Source organism: Panicum virgatum, chromosome 9K (assembly GCF_016808335.1).
Source record: "Panicum virgatum strain AP13 chromosome 9K, P.virgatum_v5, whole genome shotgun sequence".
Taxonomy (NCBI): Eukaryota; Viridiplantae; Streptophyta; class Magnoliopsida; order Poales; family Poaceae; genus Panicum; species Panicum virgatum.
The window spans coordinates 54859729-54882384 of record NC_053144.1 but is presented as its reverse complement, the minus strand read 5'-3'; the positions used below and the strand labels follow the sequence as shown (position 1 = coordinate 54882384).

Below are 22656 nucleotides of genomic sequence, written 5' to 3'. Positions count from 1 at the left end.
CCTCAGTTGAATTTCATCGACTTTCGTTGGTTCCGCTACGATCACAATGAATTCACAAGTCACGAAATTGACCAAATCGCAATCTTTTCGTCCATCTGCGACTATCGGATATCCCAAAATGGGAGCCCAAACTATAAATGGGCCCAGCAGCCCAAAGAGTCACGAACGGGCTCGCACTGGCCCGTGGAGAAATCGGAACGAACCTGACTCGCTCCGGCCGTCTTGTGGCCGGGTCTCCCTTCGAGTGGTCATAAACCCTCGTCCCCCCTTCTCTCTCATCCCCACATCTCTCGACCTACCGGACGCGGCAGCCAAACCCTAGCCTCCCCCTCGACCCGCCCTTCCGGCCACCGCGTGTTCAGGTACAAATCCTCTCTTCTTCTTGCCCAGTTGGGCGATTCATGCTCCACGCCCCGCCGTCCTGCACGGTTTGTTCTGATTTTCGGACCTTCTCTTGGGGTGGGGTGGGGGGCTGTGGTCGGATTGGGGAGATGCGGATGCGGATGCGGCGGGGATTGGTTTGCCGATTGATTTTACTTTATTGGTAATTTTGCAGCGGTGAAGGATGAGCAGGCGCTGGAGCCGCACGATCTACGTCGGGAACCTCCCGGGCGACATCCGGGAGAGGGAGGTGGAGGATCTCTTCTACAAGGTGAGGTGTTTTTTTAATAATTTAAATTCGTTATTTCGATTTATTACTTACAAAAGAGAGAAATCTGTGTTGTTGTGTTAGGCTAGGCTGGGTTACACCCTGTGCTTGTTTGATAATGGTTATGCTGTATGCTATGAATTAATTTCTTAAGGAAATGGGATGCTCTGGCATGCTGTTTTGAAAACCTTGTACTATTGGGGTTCACCTAGTTGTTTGTTTGCTTTAGGATGTGCTTGTAGCTGTGGCGCACTTTGCAAGAAGCATTACTTTTATGCTAATGTCTAATATTATAAATCTTGTGAATGCAGTATGGGAGAATTGTTGACATTGACTTGAAGGTTCCCCCGAGGCCACCTGGTTATGCTTTTGTTGAGGTAATATATACCTGAACGTGTTGGATAACATGATTATCTTTTCCCTCAAAGATGACCTTGGGGTTGATTAATGAGTCGCAAACAGCAAATATAAGGTACTTTGCTAATCATGTAGTTCGAAAATCCTCGTGATGCTGAAGATGCAATTGCTGGGCGGGATGGATACAATTTTGATGGACACCGCCTAAGAGTAAGCTAAGCAGTGCTTTGATAAGCTACATACATACTCCTGTTTTGATAAATTTATCGATCTAACTCTTTACTGCTGTGCACAGGTCGAACCCGCTCACGGTGGTAGAGGTAATGCTTCCTCATATGACCGTTCAGGTGGCTTTGGTGGTGGAGCACGACGTGGTGTGTCAAAGCACTCAGAGTATCGTGGTATGATTTGATTTTGAAAATCAATGTTTACTTTTCTTCTGTGTCTGCAATCTTAACTTGATTCATTGCAAACAGTTCTTGTCAGTGGACTGCCTTCTTCTGCATCATGGCAGGATTTGAAGGTTTGTGGCAAGCACTTCCCTGACAAGTTTTTGCCTAAGATTGTTTCTTCTCATTAACACTAAATATTTCTTTCCAGGATCATATGCGGAAGGCTGGTGATGTTTGTTTCTCTGAAGTGTACCGTGAAGGCGGTGGTAAGTTGCATTTTGGTCAAAGCTGTTGCTTTTATTGCAGTTTTGAATCTGAAACGTTAATTGTACATCTTTAGAAGCTCAGGCCTGCAAAATGTACTTATTATGCTAAGCAATTAATCTTTGGTGCCATTGCCATCACAAAACTAATTCTGTAGGTCCTCAACATCTTGGCCATCCATTGTGGCATAGGCCATAGAAAGCAATCCGTATCTCGTTCCGTTCCTCTTCTTCAGTAGTATCAGTGTATCACCTCCCAGAACAGAGAGAACTAGCTTTTGACTATTTTTAAATATTAATTGATATATTACTAATTATTTAGTTGTTAAAATTAATTTAGGAACAGTTCAAATGACAATTTGAACAAGAAAGTGGAAGCTTGTTTGGAAACATAACGTACATAGTATCGTCACAATTTAAACATACTAGCATCACATGAACAAAATCAAATGTACTGGGACAACAACTAAAGCTTACTGCCCTTACTGGAGTAATGCACCTGCCATACCTAATCCCTATGGCTCAAGCAGGTTGAAAATTGAATTCTAGATTGGAAGGATATTGCCTTCAAAATTTGCAATTAGACTTGTTCTAAGTTAGTGACATTTGTGAGCTTCCCACACATTAGATATGGAGATTCCAACATACAACCTTTGTTCTCGATTCCCGCTAATGAATATCTATGTCTCCTGTATGGCGTATAGCTATGCCTAGTTCAGTTAAAATTTCTAGGGTAGAAAAATTCATTCGTAAATAGTCTCTCCCCCCTTGGTTTGGAATCCCGACACAACCTCTTCGATGAATCCTTATGAAGTTCTACAAAGAACACACTTGTGAAGTCCCCATCATTGCTGCTTATTCTAGGACTGGGGTTATTGATGCCTTAAGCTCCTGTTAAAAATGCCCCACCACTTGCTGTGCTAGGAATATAAATGATGCATGGCATAACACTAGTGTCTCTTATAATCTGTTGTGAAGATTTTGTTTTTTCTTTGATTGATAGGCCATCCTTGCTTCCTGTAAGGGATATGATTTTTTGTGACAAGTTCTTCACATATATTTCTATTTGTTACAGGCACCATTGGAATTGTGGACTACACAAACTATGATGACATGAAATATGCTGTAAGTCCATATGGCATTGCCTGGTCAATTTGTGTGAATCATTTCATTCTACAGCTTTTTCTTGTTTGCTTCTATTTGACTTCTGCAATACCTGATCTGGGACTTTCACTATCTGTCACTGTTATTTCTACTCCTATATAGTTCTAGAACTGTGTTTTTGATGCTCTTGGCTTTGACAATTAATTGCAGATAAAGAAGCTGGATGATACTGAATTCAGGAACGCCTTTGGGCGAGCTTATATAAGGGTAGGCTTTGTTGCCTGTTACTAGTTTAGTCCTGATGATGATCTTCTGTAGTTCCATTATTAACCATGCGCCTTACTCTTTACAGGTGAAGGAATATGATGGCAAGCGTGGTCGCTCCTACTCACGTAGCCGAAGCCCAAGTCGTAGCTACAGCAGAAGCAGGAGCCCGAGGTATGCTGCCATATCATGATATCCTTGGGTAACCTTATCTATAAACTAACTAATATTGATTATATGCAGCAAATCACCAAGAGCTCGCCGCTCAGCATCTAGATCCCGGTCGAGGTCTGTTTCTTCCCGTTCAAGGTCTGCATCAAAAGGGCGTTCTCCGTCAAGGTAACATACACCAGTCCAGCTTTTTGAGCTTTGAACGCTTAAGTTTAAGTCAAGTCCTTATCTGCTATTTTCTGCATAACACAACCGATACACATTATGCTATATGGACTAGTATGCCTAGTCATCCTAGCTCGTTTGCATTCTTTCAAGCTGCTACTTTTTTTCAAAACAATAGTTACCAAGCTTATTAAAATGATGGCTTTGTTTGTAAATCTTCAAGGCCTAAATGGAGTCCTGTTGACACCCTACAGTGATAGAAGATTTCATTTGGTATATAATCAATCCGTAATGAACACTGTAACCTTCTTTCATGTCAGCACCCTGGTGCCGTCAATTAAGTGAACACAGCTATATTCCCAGGCATGTATACAATGATGATGGCTTGCTGTACAGTCTGATTGCTTGGGTTCCTTCTCAAGTGCTGAGACTCTAATTTATGATATGGACTGCTTAGTCTGTTCTGTTTTGTTTTTGAAGACTCAATTGTCTCGCCGTTTAATCTGGGATTGTACGGTGATCTGGGGATTGCGCATTAGGATATTGAGGATGGGATTTTCGCAATTTGCTACAATTCAGTTGGTTTTATAAGGTATGGTTGCTAATTGAGAGCTTCTATGGAAAGCTAAAATCGTCCACATGTTTTACCTAATGTACTGTAACTGATTGCCATCAGAGCTTGGGCTTAGCGCATTGTTTGGAATACTGGACATAGGAGCGTTAAGGATTGATGATCTGGATTATGGTGGTACAGTGACTAGGAATATGCTTGGAGTCCAATGCTTGGGGAATGAGTTTTCTTCCTACCTCGGGCACACTCTTCAGATGGTTGCTGTAGTTCATATGCACTGTTGACATTATGCTACTTTACATTATTGCATGGAACTGAATGCTTCTGTTTTCGATGAGCTTTTATTGCTTTCGTTCGGCTGCGCGAGGCGTCATGGCTTTTGGAATCAAGTTGTTAAAGCCGCATTTCGGGTATTGAATTCAGTTGTTTCTGGAACCTTTTGCAGATCACCAGCAAGATCCAAATCTCCTAATGCTTCTGTAAGTTTCTTCATTATATTGAAGTTAAATTTATTTTATTCCTTGCTTGATTTTATCTGCTATAAAATGTCTGCAGCCAGCAAATGGTGAAGCAGCAAGCCCCAAGAAGCAGAGCCCAAGCAGAAGCCCATCTGGCTCACGCTCTCCTGATGTAAAATGATTATGCTTCTCTTGTTTGCGGTACTGTTAATAACAAACATGGCTGATCTGGCGGTATTTCAATCAATACTTGCAGGCGAAACCTGAATAAAACTGGTGTGCTCGACGAGGCATTGCAGATGGGAGTCCAGAGCTCAGCTTTGTCTGGACACCTGATGTCCTCCATATTGTTCTAGTACCATCGCTGTCCTAGCAACTGTGCAATGAGATTGGATATTAACTATCAGTTTGTATCGTTGGACCCCCCACTTTGTTATGTTTTCTGGCCCGCTGAAGGGCTCATTTTTACTTCAATTATTCGTGGCTGTTGAATGCTATGTGGATTTGGATTATGTTGACTAAATCATGTTGTTCTGGACCTCGTGCGTGTTTTTTGCTTCATGTTCCTCAGGTTTGTTTTGGTAGTATTGCTCCACACGATGCACAATTTGTGCCTGTCAACCTTGTGAAACGATTAGACTAGTTGGACACTGACTGCTCGATGTTCTAAGCTCTATTTGACGTTGAGTCGCAATAGCACACTCCTGTTAGCGATGGATTGGTGGCCTAGTAGACCAGAAAAGAAGATGAGTTGTGGACGGTTGGTTTTTTTTGGACGGTATATGTTGTACTGTGTACTTAACTTGCGAATGTGTTGCTGCAAGGCCCCTGTTGTGGCCAGTCTTGATCAGACTAAGGTCCCGCTAACCACCCGAAAGTTACACGCTGCAAAACTTGGTGCCGTAGCAGTCGGCACACCCGCTTGCTGGTGGCTGTTGCTAAAGGCCGGGGATGGGTGTGCCTTTCCATCAGCGTCCGCCGCCAGCCCGCCACTAGCTCAGTCGTAGCTTCGGGGCAAAACGCTCGCGACAAATGACAAGTCCGCGGCGGCTGGCGATGACGAATGCCGGCGAACGACGTCGGTAAATTGAGCGGCGGCGAGCGATAGCAAAGCTGGATGCCTGGAGCAGTGGAACTAGTGGTTGAGAAGAGTAGTTGGAACTTGTGGTAGGCTGCGGCAGTGCGGCGGGTAGTTTTACCAGGTTGGGGTCAAGAATTGAGACCAAAAGTACATGACATGACTAAAATACCCTTTACCCCATGCTAAGCATTAATTTAACTGAATTTGTTTCGGACATGACAAGGATCAAACTCGTGCAACAATCAGAGTCAGAGGATTAGGAGGGTCCTCTGGGCCCAGGGGCCAAGCCCATCGGGGCCCACCCGCACTGTGCCCCGTCCTCTCCTCGGGCTCTCTTCTCAAACAAAGCCGAGAGCCCCCCGCACTGCACGCCATCGTCGTCGTCAGGCTGGTTCCAACGGGGGTCGGTACCGACCCCCGCCGGTCGGTACCGACCCGGCTACCGACCCGCGCCGGTCGGTAAGCGCGGAAACCGAGAGCGCGGGGCGGTAGCGCTACCGACCGGCCGGGCGGTCGGTACCGACCGGCGTTGGAGCCGCGCGCGGTCGGTACCGACTGGTCGGCCGGTCGGTACCGACCCCGCGTCCGGTCGGCTGCCACGCGGCGCTCTGTGATTGGCCAACGGCTGCCACGTCAGCGTCACGTCAGCTAGCCGTTGCAATTAGCCGTTTTTGACCGTTTGGACTCCAAAAAAATTCGAAAAAAATTCCAAAAAATCACAAATTTCGTCCCCAACTCATCTATAAATAGAGAGGGCTGGTTGGAGCTCATTCCACACCTCTCACTCCCCATTTCACCCACTTCCTCTCTCAAATTCTTCCACCATGGCAAACTGGAGTCCAAATATGCAGTCATACTTCGACCTGCTCAACGCCGACCCCGAGCGTTCGACTACCCATACGCCGGGTACCAATGCTTCCGAGGAGGAGTTCGACTACTCGCCGCTCCATCGCCGCTCGGAGACTGCTCCACCCTCGCAACCCCGAGCGCTGTTTCCTCCAGCTCCCGGGGCTTTCATAGGTGCTCCTCCGCCGTATCCGTACCCATCGTATCCCTACCCACCGTACCCGTATCCTCCAGCTCCCGCCACTTCCAGAGTCGCTCCCCCACCGTATCCATATCCTGCTCCCACGACCGATGCTCCTCCGCCATATCCCTACCCTCCATATCCCTACCCTCCGCCTCCCACATTCACGACATCTGCTCCTCACGGTCATGCTGGAGGTGCTGCCTCCGCTGGCTCGGAGAATGAATGCGGGGGTACGACCGCACCATGTCGTCCAGCCATTCCCAAAAAGAGGAATGAGTGGACGCCCGCAGACGAGGAGAAACTGGTACGTCCTCATTCGTTTCTCGTGTTCGCTAATGTCAATTGAAGTATAGTTTTACTAAGTTAGTTTTGTATAGGTTAATGCTTGGTTGATGCACTCGGTCGATTGCGTGGACGGAAACAGCAAGAGCGGCCCAACCTTTTGGGGCCAAATAAGCGACACCTACAACGCCACCACTGACCCACTCCGACACCGCACCGCCAAGCAACTGAAGGATCATTGGTCCATGTACAATGCACGGGTCTCCTTGTTCAATGCAATATACAACCAAGAAGTGTCGAAGCGGCAAAGTGGAGCCGACGACGACATGGTGATGGACGAAGCCAAAGCAAGGTATGCACGAAGGGCTGGCCATGAGTTTAAGCTTTTTCATTTGTGGGAAGCTGTCCGTCACCAGCCGAAATGGTCAGTGAAGCATGGTGGTGGGCCGAATATAGACGTGTCGAAGAGATCACGTCTCGGAACTTCCGGTGAGTATAGCTCCGGCTCTCGGGAGACCGACGAGGAGGTGAACCGTCCCCCGGGTCGTGATAGATCGAAGGCGGCTGCGCGGAAGGGTAAGGGGAAGGTAGGCTCAAGCAGCCATACTTCTACTGATTCCGCAGAGATGGGTGAAAAGTTGGAAGATCTTTGCAAGATCACCCACGAGTACGCTCAAGCAAAACTGTGGAAGCAGTGGAACATACTCAGTTCACGCTCGACGGACGGTATGACGGATGCTCAGAAGAAGGTTCATGACCGAGCGTTAAAACGTCTGCAACAACAGCTTCACCTCAACGACGACGACGAGTAGATTTATGTAATTTTTATATTTTTATGTAATTTTTTTTATTTTAAATTGTCGTGTAATTTTTATTTCGAATTTTTATGTAATTTCTAAATTTTTAAATTTAATAAAGTAGTTTTGTTGTGTCAATTTAAATCATAGAGCAACGCGTTCTGAAATGGTTAAGTCTGGAATGGAGAAACTGACGTGGCGCTGATGTGGCTGTGGGCTGAGGCTGCAGGCTGACTGATGGAGCGCTGGGGTCGAGTGGGCTGGCGAGAGCTGACGTGGCGCTGACGTGGCTTTGGCTGTGGGCTGGGGCTGCAGACCCGCTGTTGGAACCAGCCTCACCAAAGAAGAAGGAAGAAGAGCGAAGCGGGCAAGCGGCAGCCTATTCCGTCTTCCGCCGGCCCGTTCCGCGGAACACGCCTTCAGGTCTCCTTCCGCCCGAGCACGCCACCTCGGATCCCCCTCCCCGCTCACGTGCGCGAGCGACACCGCGCGCCCTCCCTCCTCCTCCCCCCACCTCTCCACCGACCGGCGGCGTCGAGTGGGGATCCCTCGGGACTGGTCGGTGAGCCCCTGACTCGCTCGGATCGCCCTAATTTGTTCCGATTTTGCTCTCCTCCGCTTGGCCGCTAGCAGTCGACTCCGATTCTTCCGTCGCGGAGGGTTGCTCCAATGCATCCAGTTAGTTGTGGGGTTCTGGGGGTGCTTACTTCATCCGTCGACGGTTAGATTCGGTTCTTCCTCTGTGCGCAAGGGCGAGCTCGATCTCAGTATTGGAGTTCACGGATTAGGGTGCCATTACCTTAAACTAAGAACTGGGGGTTTAACTGAACCCCATGCCCCACGTCAATTGGCTGCCCGCCTTCCCCTACCAGTTTTCTGTTGATATTCATGGTATTCTATAATTGGCAATGCAGTAGTTTCTATTCTGTTGAGGAGGCCGTAGTTCAGCAGTCAGCCATTACCTATGTATCTTCATGTATAGTCAGGGTGGAAAACACAGGTAGATCAGTGACTGTAGTTGTTTGATGGGTTCATATAATTGCTTTTCAGTGCCTGATGATTGCTTAGAAAGAGTAAAATGCTTTTTACTCTTGTAACTGGAATATCACAACCTTCAACGATCAGTAATATGCCTTTGCGAATGTGCCCATTGCTTTGCCTAGCTACAGTAGAAACACTACATCACTGATGATTTGTTCATTACCATCTGGTAGTAGAGGAATGCACAACTTTCTGCTAGTCTTCTGTAGACATTTATCCACAAACATTGATTAATTCTATCAACTGAAAGGAATTATTGGTTACTTCAGCTTTTTCATCGATGTATCCATCAAAGCATCCAGTACTGTGTAGTTGGCCTATTGTTACCTTTAACGAACCAAACAGACTTTGATACTGAAAAGAGCAAACTCTTATGCTTCATTCTTGCATTTCTTTTGTTGGAGAAGAGAGATGCACACCTACCAACCTCTGGTTGTTTGAAGAATAACCCATAATCATTGGAGAATTTATGGTAAAGGTATTGGGCATTCTAGCGGAGATACCAGAGAAATATAGGATTTAGGGGTGCCAACGGGTGACCCTTAGGGGCACCTCCAACCCTCTTTAGTTCAAAATTTTGTACTACGTCTCTAAAAACGAATTCTATTTTGAAAAACTAGTACAATATTTTGAACTAAAAAGGGTTGGAGGTGCACCTAAGGGTTATCCATTTGCACCCTTAATAGGTTTACTGGTGTATAGTGCATTTTCAACATTTCTGTTGGCCATGCATATGTTTTAAATCCTATAGGAGAGACTATATTGAGTGAAAGAATTGTTCGATATTTTATGGTGTTGCTTACTGACGATTTTGCAGTATCTTAAATGCAAATGGCAAAAGCATTCTAATATGATGTATTATTTGTTATGCTTTATAAATTTTAAAGAATTTCCCTTTTATTTATAGGGAAGAAGCAGCATGCTCTACAGAGAAGTGTTGCAGAAGACTAAAAGGAGTTTGGGAAGATTACAGAACTACCAAAAATGATTTTCCCCTCAGCTTCTGAATCCTTAAATCCTCTAGCTTGTTGAAGAACAGAGCCAGGAGTTTTGACTATAGACGACAATCACAACACATTAGCTTCATTACCTCTTCTAACAGTATGGCACTGAAAAATGTGATCCGTTTCATTTTAGTGCTGACCCATGCGAGCAGTTGTTTGGCTCGATCAGGAAACATGTTCTCTCCTGGCTTTGTTTCCGTGTCGAAGTCATTACCAAGCTGGCCGATTTTGAGTGCAGGAACATCTGTAACTGTTGCTCTGGTTCTATCATTGTTTCTAACCTTTGAGCATCTGTGCGCATACCATCAACCTGAGGTGCTTTTCTTTCATACCTTGGTTTGATTTATTTTATACTAAAGAATTTATCTAGGTCTGAGTGGCATTTATCCTAGAGTTTTGACTATTTCGTCCTGTAATTTTCAGCCATTTCACTTTCTGATTCAATATTTACTTTTGCATATTGCAGGAGCAAAAATTTATGATTGGTCTTATTCTGATGGTTCCAGTATATGCTGTTCAATCAGTAAGTAGGCAAGCTGCATAGCTTCCTTTTGTTTTCTGTCCCAACGTTTCTGCACAAGAAGATGCCTTTGTGCTTCCTAAATTTGTTTACTCTTCATGTAATAGTTGTGATACTTAGAGTGAGAATCTGAATGCCGAATATATTGCAGTGATACCAAATGAGTTACAATTTCTGTCCATTATCTTCATTTATTTTAAATACACAAGTCCCTTCTCTGTTCTCAACTGACCAGCAGTCATACTATTACGTCATAATACACCCCTTTTCAGCTTTGGAGCATTATAAGTTCTGGGATAATCTTTAAGATGAAAGCACATGGACTTTTACTTACATGTTCAGTCATCTGCAATTCTGTATTTGAAATATGCCCTCTTTGATACACTTTATAGTACTTTATTCCCTTCTTGCACATTATTTTGGCTTTGAAGAACTATATATGGCATCCATGTATTCAAGAATTGCATAATATTTTAGTGAAAACTATGAAATATTGTTGCTGATATTTTACCAACTTGAACTTTGGACCACATATGGTTGCTAATAAGCAATTTTGGCTATGGGGTTTCATAGTAATACGCTGGTAGAGACTAGTAAAATATTATATTTCCCATAAGTTTCTTTATATATAAATGCACAAAGTAGTGGAACTTTTACTGCTCAAATTCTCAAACATTGTGTATTCTGAGTGGAGGTAGTAAATTCTGAAACAACCTTGTTTTAGTTTCTTCCTTCATTGTTGATGGAATTCATTTTTTACTGTTGAGTTGTAAACATTTAAGGGTTCTTTATTTTTGCAGTTCTTCTCATTACTGAATTCGAATGTTGCATTCATCTGTGAACTGATGCGGGACTGTTACGAGGCATTTGCCATGTATTGCTTCGAGAGATATTTGATAGCATGCTTAGGTGAGTATTGGATTCTCCATTAGAAAGTTATCTTGAATTAAGTAATTAACCAATAGTTGGAAGTCATGCATTAAGAAAATAGTTCTACTGAGCAATAGTTCTACTCTCAGCCTCATGCCCTCATAAGAAAATAGGGATTTGGTAGATAAGCAGAAGATTATCATATCTGATTGTATGTATTAAGTAGTCTTGTGGGTAGAAGGTAATGGCCACTGAGCAGCAATTAGCGTGGTGTGCCGTAGTGTACTCATAGGCAGATCTTAATGTGGGTCAAGGCCTCAAGGGTGACTCTGGCCACTACAGAGATTCCTTAGGAGATGCAATATCTGAGTTTGCCCCCCCCCCCCCCCCCCCAAAAAAAAATAACTCCACTTTGCTGTAGAGGCTCGTATGCCCTGCTGTGACCTCTATGGCACAATGTTTCATGTTTAGTGGCAGTTAAGCTTCAGATACATTCAGATTTTTTATTTTTTTCTATGGTTCTTTATTACATATTGTGGTCCTGCTCATTTCGAATACTTACTCTTAATACTTATTAAGACATGCACAGCCAGGAAGTTAAGAAATATAGCTGAGCGTGCTGCACCTGTTCTATTGTTGCTCTCTGCTACAAAGCCACTTCATCTCACCCTTCTAGTGCCTGCTACGCAAAACACTGTGCTGCCTCTCTCATCCATACTGTGCATAGTGTTTTCTAGAAAAACTACTTGCTTAGTAACTGACCCAGTTTATAAATATATCTCATCACAAATAAATGTAACTGACCCAGTTTATAAATATATCTCATCACAAAGAAATGTAACTGAACTGAATATCGGTGAAACATGGAAGGAATGGTACTATTTTATGCTCATGAACTGTTGAAATTACTGAAGTTAAAATTGATTATAAAAACATCTAAAGAAGTTGGTGAAACACCTAGCTTTGTTTTAATTTGGTCATGCATGTCCCTGCTTAATTTGGATGAAAGTTATTCTGGCTCCAATCTTGTTTTCTGGCCTATGGATCTATCTTTCAGTTTTCTTTATTTCTTTATCTGTAATGTTTATCTGAAACAACTTTGTTTTTGGTCATTTAAGGTGGGGAGGAAAGTACCATTAGGTTTATGGAGGGTCTGCTTCAAATCAGTGAGAGCTCGCCTCTGCTAGATGTTGATTATGATTATGGCATTGTGAAGCATCCTTTCCCATTGAACTGCTTTATGAGAAATTGGTACCTTGGTCCCGACTTCTACCATGCTGTGAAGATTGGCATCGTTCAATATGTATGTATATGCATGATGGGTGACCCTTGTCTGCTTTTCTCCTTCCTGTTTTACCTGTTCTGATCGATTACATGGTTTCCTTATTCTAGATGATCCTTAAGCCTATTTGTGCTGTCTTGGCAATATTCATGGAACTTCTGGGAATCTATGGAGAAGGAAAGTTTGCATGGAAATATGGGTATGAATCAATTCCATTGTTTTTTTTAGTACTTTATTATGGAATTTTACATAACATAACTGATCCTTGTATATTTCATCAATACCTAGTGAATTCATCATGCTTAAAATTATCAAAATTCTGTACCCGATGACCTTGATTTCCAGTTCTGCATCCTCATGAATTTTATTGATTCATTTGCAGATATCCATATTTGGCTGTTGTACTAAATTTCAGCCAGACATGGGCATTATATTGCCTTATACAGTTCTATACTGCTACCAAGGAGAAGCTGGAACCTATCAAGCCCCTGTCTAAGTTTCTTACTTTCAAATCTATTGTATTTTTGACCTGGTGGCAAGGTGTTGCTGTTGCATTCCTTTTCTCAACTGGGCTTTTTAAAGGACATTTGGCACAAAGACTGCAAACACGTATCCAGGACTACATTATATGCCTTGAGGTGTGTTTTATCTGCCATTTTTGTTGTCCACTGTCATGGTTTTGATTATGCCCATTTTTGGTTGGTTCACTTATCCATACAATGCAAAAAATTTGTATTAGCTTTTCTTGCCATACATTTCATTCTTTGTTTTCTAAGGAAGTTATATCTATCTATTAGTCAACTACTTGTCACATAACAGTCCAAATAATACTGATCGAATGCAATAATTAACAACTTAAGCTTAAACCACAGCTTCTGCACTCAACCAATACACTCAGACTGCTTGCTGTAACCAGGATCGATTACACGGGAACTCTCGCCAAAAGACGAGCACAGGTGATTACAAGCAAAAGCAGAGTTCAAATTAATTTACTACAGAGTTTAACACAAGCTTCCGAAATAAATTACAATAAGGTTTTACAATCCAGAGTTACATTTCAAACATCAGAGTTCAAACACAGCGGAAGAAAAACAGAGTTTAAAACAGAGACCCAAAATACAATACGATAATTGCCGTCGACGACAAAAGACGAGCTTCACATCTTGCCCACTGATGTGAGGCCAATCTGCTCGTACTTCACGGAGAAGACGGGACCCACTCGACGATCCAACCCGGGGGAAGAGGTTGACCAATCCAAGATGCGTAAGTCTCCTCGAAGTCTTCCGGAACACCGCCTGCTCAGAGGGGTACAACCAAACCCTGAGTACTCTAATACTCAGCAAGACTTATTCGTCTATGAGTATATTTAGCCCATTATCTAGACATGCAAAGCTGTTTGGCTCTGAAGTTATTTTGCTGAAAAACTGCTAATATTGGATCCTTACTTTCAATATTTTAGCTCCAATTGAGTTGACAGCTATAAACTAGGTTCGCCTATTTCTCTAGAGCATACATGGTTGATCATATTAATCTTTAGTAACATACAATTCAACCTTTCCATTCCAGCCTCATTCCACTTCTTTACTACGATGCGGCGAAGTGACCAAGGTTCTCATAACCGCGAGTCATGGCGAATCGATCCGATTTAACCTTGCAAGGTGGACCTAACTCACACGCCAAGTGCGACCTCGTCGAGTCACACCGAGCAACTGTTCCCATGATTACCCCGAAGCCTGAGTCAAGCCCGCAAACACCTGGATGATGAGCCCCGCACGTGCGAACACTCGGTGAACCCGTGGACGACTTCACCATCCGTCAACCCTTGCCCAGCACCACGGGTCGAGAATCAGATTCCGACGCAATTTAGGTAATTAGTTTACCGGTTTCGACTACCTCATACTTCCGGCATGTGGTTAGTACTGTTCAATCTTGGTCAGCACGGCCAGCAACGGTACGGTCCTCAATCGACACAGGCAGAGACTCAATTTTCCTTTATTCCATGGTTATGTCCAACTTTCCCTCCGCCCGGTCTCCATTTCCATTCTCATAGCATTATTTCTTACTTTCTTACTGAAATACCAAACTTATATCTCGCGGGTGACAGGAAATCACCCGTCTTCTACCGTATCCTACTTAAGTATGGCAGTGCTATCGACCTATCATGCTAGTAAAAGACCGGGGTCTCCTAAAGATAATGCATTTAAGGTTCCAAGTAACTCCTAGAACTTAATGCACAAGTACTTAAATAACACATTGCATAAGTTTTAAAGTAGGGTTTATGCTCCGGGGCTTGCCTTGCAAGTCAGCGGGGTTAACAACATCTTCCGGAGCTTGTTCAACGGTTTCCTCGATCTGCTGCTCTCCTGCTGGTGGCTCCTGGACCGGCTTAGCAACTAGCTCGTAGACGGCTTCGTTCGCGGCGTCTACACGTATGAAAAAGGATGCCATGCAATAATTAAAATGGTGCAATGAAATGATATAAGTGTTCATGATGCAATGATATTACCGAAAGAAAGATTATTTGGCAACACAAAAAGGAAAACTGCGGCTAGGAGCGAAACACGCGCAAGAACTTAACTTGTAGACAGGAATAAAGCCACAAAATTTACTAGCATGAAGATACATTGATATCACATACAAGAAAAAATTATTAACTTTTATTGCAAAAAGAAAGTATTTATTTTTGCCCTAGCAAAATAAACTGGACAACAACAGATCCACAAACATGCTCATAGGCTATGCCGAAATAAATAAATGAAATTGAAAAACAAAACCCAAAATAGGGGGCTGACGACTGGGCCCCATATGTCAGTGGGAGGCCCAGCCCCCAGCTCCCTCCCCTGCCCACGCCATGGCCGGCGCACGGCCAGGCCAACCCGCTGCGGCGGCGTTCCTCGCCGGCAGGGGCCGGCCGGCGGCACGGCGGCGCTGGCCCGCGGCCAGGGCGGAGCGGGGATGCGGGGGTGCGTCCGCGCGGCTGGGGCCCGCTCAGGGGCGGCCCGCGGCGGCGCGCGCGGCGGCCCGGCGGCGGTGGTGCCGGTTTGGAACGAGGAAAGGGTCGGGGAGGGAGAGGGGCTTGCGGGGAAGCTCACCGCGGGCTCGGTTTGGGCGGAGGGTGGCCGGAGGGGGAAGATCGATGATGTGGTTTGTGGAGACCCACAGCCGGGTGGCGTAGTGCACCCGCCTAATCCCAGAGGGTGAGTACTCGGGGAAGCACTAAGCGATTCGGTAGGTCTACCTAAGGAGCAAGAACACAAGAACACTTGAGGATTTAGAGTGGTTTGGGCCGTCGGGGCGTAATACCCTACATCCACTGTGAGTTGTATTACTCTTGCATATGAATGAATCTATCCTCTGCCCATGCTGGGTACTGGCCTCTGCCGGGACTTCTTCGGGCCTGACCTTTCTCTAACGGGCGTCTCCCTTTTATAGCCCAAGGGGACGCGTACACAGGCGTTGAGACCCCGACAGGAGGGTCCAACGCAGATGTATAGTATACTGTGCAGAAGGCATTAATGGTGCTACAGTGGTTGAGAATCTCTTCCCGGATACGCTTCATCGCCCTGTGGACTCTGACCGAGGAGTGGATTCACCTGTCCCGTCGGCGAGGCGCCCGTTTGAGATAGTGTAGGTTGCGGCGTAGACTGTTGGGTCTACTGCGTAGGCGTCATGATGGGCGAAGGCGAGCCGTCGTGTCCAACTGGCGTAGCAGACTGACATGCGTGGCGTGGGCGGCGCCAGCGGCTGCACTGTGTGCCTTGATAACGCGCGATCAACAGTGCAGCCTGGCAAAAGTCGTCTCGGGCTCTACTGTGGCAGAGCGCACTTATGTCTCCCGTATTGAATACAGTAGGTGGGCGAGTCTTCCCGAGGAAGCTTCGCGGCCGCGCGCGTGCCTGTGCCTGCGGACACGTGGCGGCTCCGGACCTGCCCCAGGCGGGGTGTCTGTTCCCTCCCCGCTGAGGGGTCCGGATAGTATATGGGGGTCCGGGACCCCGTGGGAGGTCCGAGGCCCCCGGCTGTTTTGGCTGAGTGCTCCCTTCTCCGGGACACGCGGCGCCACCGGACCCTTCCCTAGCAAGGAATGGGTCTGGGGCCGCTGACCGGGTGAGAAGGGCGCCGGACCGCGGGGGTCCGGCTGCTCAGGCTCGTCAGCGCGTAGTCAAGGATAACTACGAGGCTCTCGCCCTGACACAGCAAGAGGGGGTACCCTAGTCCAGAGGTACTGACAATCGACAAACGCGGGCGGAGGCGGGCCCGATTACGGCCGGGTTTGGGCGCGGCCGAGCTCGGGAATGGGTGGAGGAGGGGAAGGGCGAGGCGAGGGAGGTCAGGGCGCGAAGGATTCGAGCGGGGCGGCGAGAAACGGCCGGAGGAGCGAGCGACGGCGCTCTGCTCGTGCTCTGCTCGCGCGAGCTCGAGGAATGGGATGAAAGGGAAGGGAAGAGAGGAGAAGCTTCCAGGGCGTGCGCGAGGATAAGGGCGTGCGCGAGGATAAGGGCGAGGTTCGCCTGGATGCTCAACGCGTGGAGGAGCTCGCCGGCGTCCAGGCGCCGGTATGGGTGTCGGGCGAGCACAGTAACGCCACAGGGGAGAACAGTGAACGGTTTGACTAATTTTTGACTCGTGTTTGACCGATTGGAACTCAAAATTTTACATGGGAACATGAAATTTGGGCCAAAATAGAAGTTGTAGAGGAAGAGAAGATCTACAACTTTTGTTTTGGGCGAAAGTTGATTTGAGACTCGGATCGTGGAGAAAAACGTAGTCGAACACGGCTAAATCGAAGTTTACTACGCGAACTTGATTAACGCTAATGACCTTCTTAAGCCCGTAATTAGTGGGTTAACACGTGATTATTACCTTGATTAACACAGGGGTGTTACACTACTATATCAGAATGGCATGCTTGCATTTTGTGTAATTTCTGTATGTTTCTCTGTATGCTTACACTAAGTTTTATCTTGAATCCTCTGATATCACAATATTTTGTTACTCTATGTTAGGCTGCAATCCTTACTTATATTATCTGTGCTGTGCAGCTATTAAAATTTTGGGGCATCTATTCATATCAATAAACCTTTCCCTTCCTGTAAATTTAATTTCTATAACTTTCCTTTAGTTTTATGTCTCAATATTGTTGAAATTTGTTTTGTTTCAAGTAGACATGCGCCATTCTTGTCATAGTAGCGATTTTTGGCACATGTGTCATCAACTAATGTTCGTCACTGATATTTTTACCCTTGATGCTCATATCCTTTTCTTTTCTTTCATTCGTTGAGAAAGTTTTTGTTGAAGTCCATACCCATAACACAATATCTCTTGAGTGACAGATGGGGGTTGCGGCCGTGGTTCATTTAAAAGTATTTCCTGCTAAACCTTATAGACGTGGGGAAAGAAGTGTTCCAAATGTTGCTGTCATGTCTGATTATGCCTCTCTGGGAGCTCCAGATCCTGAAGAAGTCGGAGGAGGGATTGACAGCTTAACAGTCTTGCAAACTCCTGGTACCAAAGACAGGCGGTTGAGTTTTCCACAGAGCGTTCGTGATGTTGTGTTGGGGAGCGGTGAAATTGTATGCTTCTGATACTCATGTTGCTTTTGCCAGACATTCTAACATTCTATCCATGATAACTGTCGACTAATTTGTTTATGGTGCAACTTTTCAGATGGTTGATGATGTCAAGTATACAGTTTCCCATGTCGTGGAGCCTATGGAGCGGAGTTTTACAAAGATTAACAAGACAATTCATCAAATCTCTGAAAATGTCAAGCAGCTTGAGAAGCAAAAGAAGAAGGCAAAGGATGACAGTTATCTTATTCCCCTAGAACCATGGTCAGAGGAATTTTCAGAAGCTCATGATCATGTTGTGGGTGGTAGTGTTAGTGATAGCGGATTAGCTAAGACAAGGTACCACAGGAACTCTAATAGGCCCCGGAGGTCATTTGAGTCCAGATTGCGCGGATGGTTCTAGCAACCAGTGTTGGTGGGTTAACTGATTTTAGTTTTGACCGAGGGGTTAGTTAACCTTCAACCCCAGTGGGTTATACATCATAGGACAGTGAGGAAAAATAACACCAAATCTGACCACTATTAGTTAGCAGGAGGTGGCTTCAGACTTTCAGTTACCGCCACTAGCTACTTCCTCTTGTTTATAGCTGACCGTGGCTCTTTCCCTTTCAGGAGACAGTAGTTACATGAGTTTTTGATGTGAGCATCCTTGTTTAGAACTTACCTTCAGTACAGGCAAATACCGATGTAACATCTACACTACACCCTTTGCTTCCCCAGAGCTGGAATGAACATGTATTAAGGGGAGGGATTTGTAATACTTCAAATCGGTAAAGAGGAATCGAGTACTTTTTGTTCCAAATGTAGACGTTGTGTTTATTAATGCTCGTGCATGATGTAAGAGCACCACAATATCTAGGAGATGGTTTGGTTTGGTACCTCTTTTACCAGAAGTTACATTTTTGCCAAACTAGTGAAAGAACCAAGAGTCAGGTTTTGGAGGTTACGATTTACAAGGAGCTTGTAGATACAAGTCGATATGCATTGTTGGATCCAAGTGGCAAAAATATGATACTCCATTCGTTTCAAAATGTAAAACTTTATACTTTTGTTTTCTAGTCAATTTTTTTATTTTGATCGACATCTACAAAATAAAAAAGCTACATTAAATCCATCATGAAATGTCTTGATAATGTTTATGTGGTGTTATGGATGTTAATATAATTTTTTTTAATTGTCGCAGTTCAAAAAATTTGACTTAAAAAAAATATCCTACATTTAAAATGGATGGAGTAGATTTTAGTGGCATGAATCTGTCGTGCGATATGTATATGTATGGACATAATATGAAAGTTCAGCTCAAGACAGGCTGCACATTGCGTTTTTGTTGTCGAACGCACACTTTCCATTCTTGAGATAACAGGCATTGATGATTTCAATTCGTCACTACGATGCTAGGGAAATATTAGGCGCAAACTACCTTCTCAGTGGAAATATGAATTTTTTTAAAAAACTATAGTTGCAAGTATCAAAAAATTTCAAACTATGCACATCCATAGTGTATCATTAGATGTACTTTGTAGTAAAAGTTGAGATGTGAAATTAATTTGTAAAAAAAGTCATATGAAAATAATAGATTCCTTATGCAAGTGCACTGCCAAAGGATGTCAGGCCAATTGGTTCCGGCAGTCCGGCGGCACTCCGGAGGTCGTGGGTTCGATCCCCGAAAGAGGCGAATTTCCGCCTCCGGTTAAAAAAACCCACTCGCCTGCCTCATGTCCAAAGCACTGTGGAGCCCGGCCTAACTCACAATGCGACGGGCCCCCGTGTACGGGTGGGGCAGACCCACTCGCCTGCCTCATGTCCAAAGCACTGTGGAGCCCGGCCTAACTCACAAGGCGACGGGCCCCCGTGTACGGGTGGGACAGGGGTTCGGGGGTTTTCTTGGCCTGCTGTGAGAAGGTCATTCTACCTCTCAAACAATGCCGTGGGGCGGTCTTACCCCCGCAGGTCAAGTTTTTTTTATGCAAGTGCACTGCAAGATAAATTCTAGTGCCTTGCGCACTGAGTTTGTTGTTTTCATTTGACTTTTTCTAGATTGAGTTTGCATCCTAACTTTCGATACAAAGTATATCTAATGATGCACTCCATAGTGCATCATTTGAAATTTTTTAAAAACTTGCAACTATACTTTTTAAGTATTTTTTTATATTTTCACTGAGAAAAGTGGTTTCCACGCCTAATATTTTTATGCGAGCCTAGAGCGGGTGTTTGGTGACGGTGGTGAAATCCAGCTTATGCATGGCGTGGATGCACCTAAGGGGCTCCGGCTCGATCCACAGCAATCCAACCGTGTTTTGCATGTTTATGGATCGATCCATTCAGTTCGGCGAGGATAGCACCCGTGATCCAAAGGGTCACATGGGTCGACCTAGCCTCCATCTCATCCTCTGCATCTCTGCTTGGCCCGCTCCCCAAGAGGCCTTACCCGTCCAAGAGCTGGCCGCTCCCGCCATACGCGCGGCCGTCTCATCGGATCTCGGCGACTCCATCCTCGGCTAGCGTCGGGTGAGCAAGTGCCGCCGCTCGTCCGGCCTCCGCCTGCAGCTCGCCTGCCGCTCGGCCGGCCTCTGCCCGTGGCCGCTCGCCCGACCTCCGCCATGGCTCGCCGACCTGCGGCCTGCGCTGGCTCCGCACGTAGCCGGCCGGCCGCTTGCCCGGCCACCAAACATGGCTTCCCTGCCTCCGCCTGTGAGCCTGCGTCCTGTCTCCTGTGGCCTGCGCCGCCTCAGCATGCGGCCGGCCGGCCGCTCGCCCGGCCACCAAAACACAGCTTGGCTGGCCGCGCTGTCTGCGCTCCGGTCGGTGCTCCCCTGCCTCCATCCGTGGCTCGCCGGCCTCCTCGTCAGCCTCTCTCTCGCGAGCTCGCGCTGGGCACGAAAGTCACGCGATGGCGCATGCGCAGCTGTGCCCCCGCGACGGCGGCGGCAGGTGGGTCGAACCGCTCGAGCCTAGGGTGCAAGTAAATCCGATCCACCGATCCATACTAGTTTGATGGTTTCTAAACGGACCCATTAGATTTATTTTGGTGGGCCGGTTCGGGACCCGACGGTTCGACCTGCCCCACCCCCATCGTTAATCCAGCTCCTCCATCACGTCGACGGCCTCCCTCTCCGCCACCGGCAGCCACTCCAGCTGCCTCACGAGGCTCGCCACGAAAAACTCATCCTCAGCGTGTAGCCGCGAAAAAGTGTACCTGACTAGCCGGGGTACATCGGCCGCCCGGCACGGAAAGGCATCATCTTGATCTCCCTGTACCCCATGATGTCCACGTCGCACCCCTCTCCTCGAAACGCCACGTCGCACACTGTATCCGTCGATCTCCGCGTCGCTCTGCACGCTCTTGCCAACAGGAGCGGAGCCAGAACTCCGTAGTCCCAACTCCCAACCGAGTCCGTCAGAAGAGAAACGAGCAAAAACGCGCCACACGGACTCCTCCCAGTTTGCGGGCGCCGAAACGTTGCAACGACTTCAAGCAAAGCGGCTACCGCTACAAATCCCCGGCGAGTTGGACTCGGACACGAGTACACGACCAGTGGCAGAGGAAACGGATCCGAGCTGGATTCGGACAGCACATTTTGAAACGAACGATTTAATTTTTTTTCTTTTTGAAACGACACATTGGACAGGGGAAAGAAAACGAATTCGAGTCCCCACGCAAGGCCCCGTCCGAGTCGGCTCGGCCGCCGGCACACCCTGGCCAAAAAAACGCGCCTACCCGACCAGCTTGCCGTCCCATCAAACCAAAGCTGATCAGCTCCATCGGCGAGAACAGCGTAATCGAGATGGCGCGGCGCAACAACGTGTCGGCGGCGGCGTGGCTGGTGCTCGCCGTCGCCCTCGCGCTCCTGCTCCCGTCGTCGTTCTGCGCCGCCGAGCCGATCAAGACCACGCCCGTCGTCGGAGGAGACGGAGAGCATGTGCGGCCGCCCGCTGGGGCCGCAGTTCTTCGATAAGACCGGCGACCTCTACATCGCCGACGCGTACCTGGGGCTGATGAAGGTGGGGCCGGACGGCGGCGAGGCGGAGGTGCTGGCGACCCAGGCCGACGACGGCGAGCCGTTCCACTTCGTCAACGGGCTGGACGTCGACCAGGCCACGGGCGACGTCTACTTCATCGACAGCAGCACGACGTACCCGCGCAGGTTCAACACGGAGATCATGATGAACGCCGACGCGACGGGGCGTTCAGGTACTGACTGAGGGGGGCTAAGGCCGGGCAGTACGAGCTGCTGGCGGACCTGCCGGGTACCCGGACAACGTGAGGCGCGACGCCAGGGGGAGGCTACTGGTGGCGCTCAACCAGCCGCGAAGCACCTGGTGGGCGTCCGGCTCGGCGCGGACGGCGTGGAGGTGGAGGAGCTGACGGCGGCCAAGGGTGTCACGCTGAGCGACGTCGTGGAGAAGGACGGCAAGCTGTGGCTGGGATCGGTGGAGCTCGACTACGTCGGACTAGTACAGTAGCTAAGATAGTTAGACATTAGTTGGAGCGTCGTCATTAGCAGCTAGGTTGCTCGTAGAAACAAGTAGATCCAATTATAGGCTAGTATAAGATTCTACATTTCTGGATCGTTAATTGTACAAAATTAATTAAGTCAATTTAATTATTGTTTTTAAACATTATTTGCTATCTAAGTGTGTTTGGTTTCTTTGTTTTTTTTATGTCTAGGATACAACAATACTCCCGAATACACAGCACGCATTGTCATGGCTAATTGTGTTGTTGGTGTTGGCTCTAGTTCACCTACAACGACTGTCTTTGCTCCGGTCAGCAAACAATTAACC

At 46.8% G+C, this 22656-nt stretch overlaps 3 protein-coding genes and 1 pseudogene across 10 annotated transcripts; all 4 read left to right on the top strand.

Moving 5' to 3' along the window:
- The first annotated feature begins 202 nt into the window (after positions 1-202).
- On the top strand, positions 203-4935 carry LOC120652401 (serine/arginine-rich splicing factor SR34A-like). 5 transcript variants are annotated; one of them, XR_005666560.1, is made up of 16 exons: positions 203-362; positions 557-652; positions 961-1026; positions 1142-1216; positions 1302-1407; positions 1483-1529; positions 1607-1664; positions 2737-2786; positions 2976-3032; positions 3118-3203; positions 3273-3368; positions 3686-3728; positions 3846-3957; positions 4042-4415; positions 4492-4566; positions 4651-4935. XR_005666560.1 is itself a non-coding variant. In XM_039930214.1 (14 exons), exons 2-14 carry the CDS (start codon positions 566-568, stop codon positions 4663-4665), a joined length of 852 nt encoding a protein of 283 aa, XP_039786148.1. In that variant the 5' UTR covers positions 204-362; positions 557-565; the 3' UTR covers positions 4666-4935. The 5 variants fall into 5 exon arrangements, 2 of the variants coding, with proteins under 2 accessions (XP_039786149.1, XP_039786148.1); XR_005666559.1 differs by having other exon boundaries at positions 3846-4415; XR_005666561.1 differs by lacking the exon at positions 3686-3728 and having other exon boundaries at positions 204-362.
- Positions 4936-6708: 1773 nt separating this feature from the next.
- LOC120652402 (glutathione S-transferase T2-like) lies at positions 6709-7648 on the top strand. Its single transcript, XM_039930216.1, has 2 exons — positions 6709-6809; positions 6883-7648. Exon 2 carries the CDS (start codon positions 6898-6900, stop codon positions 7597-7599), a length of 702 nt encoding a protein of 233 aa, XP_039786150.1. The 5' UTR covers positions 6709-6809; positions 6883-6897; the 3' UTR covers positions 7600-7648.
- A 272-nt stretch (positions 7649-7920) lies between these two features.
- LOC120652400 (protein LAZ1 homolog 1-like) lies at positions 7921-18677 on the top strand. 4 transcript variants are annotated; one of them, XR_005666558.1, is made up of 9 exons: positions 7921-8146; positions 9533-9944; positions 10096-10152; positions 10950-11058; positions 12138-12322; positions 12412-12500; positions 12684-12939; positions 17753-17874; positions 17969-18677. XR_005666558.1 is itself a non-coding variant. In XM_039930213.1 (9 exons), the coding sequence occupies exons 2-9, from the start codon at positions 9729-9731 to the stop codon at positions 18272-18274; spliced, it is 1458 nt and encodes a 485-aa protein (XP_039786147.1). In that variant the 5' UTR covers positions 7921-8007; positions 9533-9728; the 3' UTR covers positions 18275-18677. The 4 variants fall into 4 exon arrangements, 3 of the variants coding, with proteins under 3 accessions (XP_039786147.1, XP_039786146.1, XP_039786145.1); XM_039930213.1 differs by having other exon boundaries at positions 7921-8007; positions 17635-17874; XM_039930212.1 differs by having other exon boundaries at positions 7921-8142; positions 17635-17874.
- Positions 18678-20761: 2084 nt separating this feature from the next.
- LOC120648140 lies at positions 20762-22335 on the top strand (annotated as a pseudogene).
- Positions 22336-22656: the final 321 nt, after the last annotated feature.

Bases quoted from the DNA above. Each gene is read 5' to 3' on its own strand.
- LOC120652402 (XM_039930216.1), top strand. From the start codon at position 6,898: ATGCACTCGGTCGATTGCGTGGACGGAAACAGCAAGAGCGGCCCAACC.
- LOC120652401 (XM_039930214.1), top strand. From the start codon at position 566: ATGAGCAGGCGCTGGAGCCGCACGATCTACGTCGGGAACCTCCCGGGC. The intron at 1,408-1,482 runs GTATGATTTGAT...CATTGCAAACAG, and splicing joins AAAGCACTCAGAGTATCGTG to TTCTTGTCAGTGGACTGCCT. The intron at 1,530-1,606 runs GTTTGTGGCAAG...ATTTCTTTCCAG, and splicing joins CATCATGGCAGGATTTGAAG to GATCATATGCGGAAGGCTGG.
- LOC120652400 (XM_039930213.1), top strand. From the start codon at position 9,729: ATGGCACTGAAAAATGTGATCCGTTTCATTTTAGTGCTGACCCATGCG. The intron at 11,059-12,137 runs GTGAGTATTGGA...TGGTCATTTAAG, and splicing joins ATATTTGATAGCATGCTTAG to GTGGGGAGGAAAGTACCATT. The intron at 17,875-17,968 runs GTATGCTTCTGA...GCAACTTTTCAG, and splicing joins TGTTGGGGAGCGGTGAAATT to ATGGTTGATGATGTCAAGTA.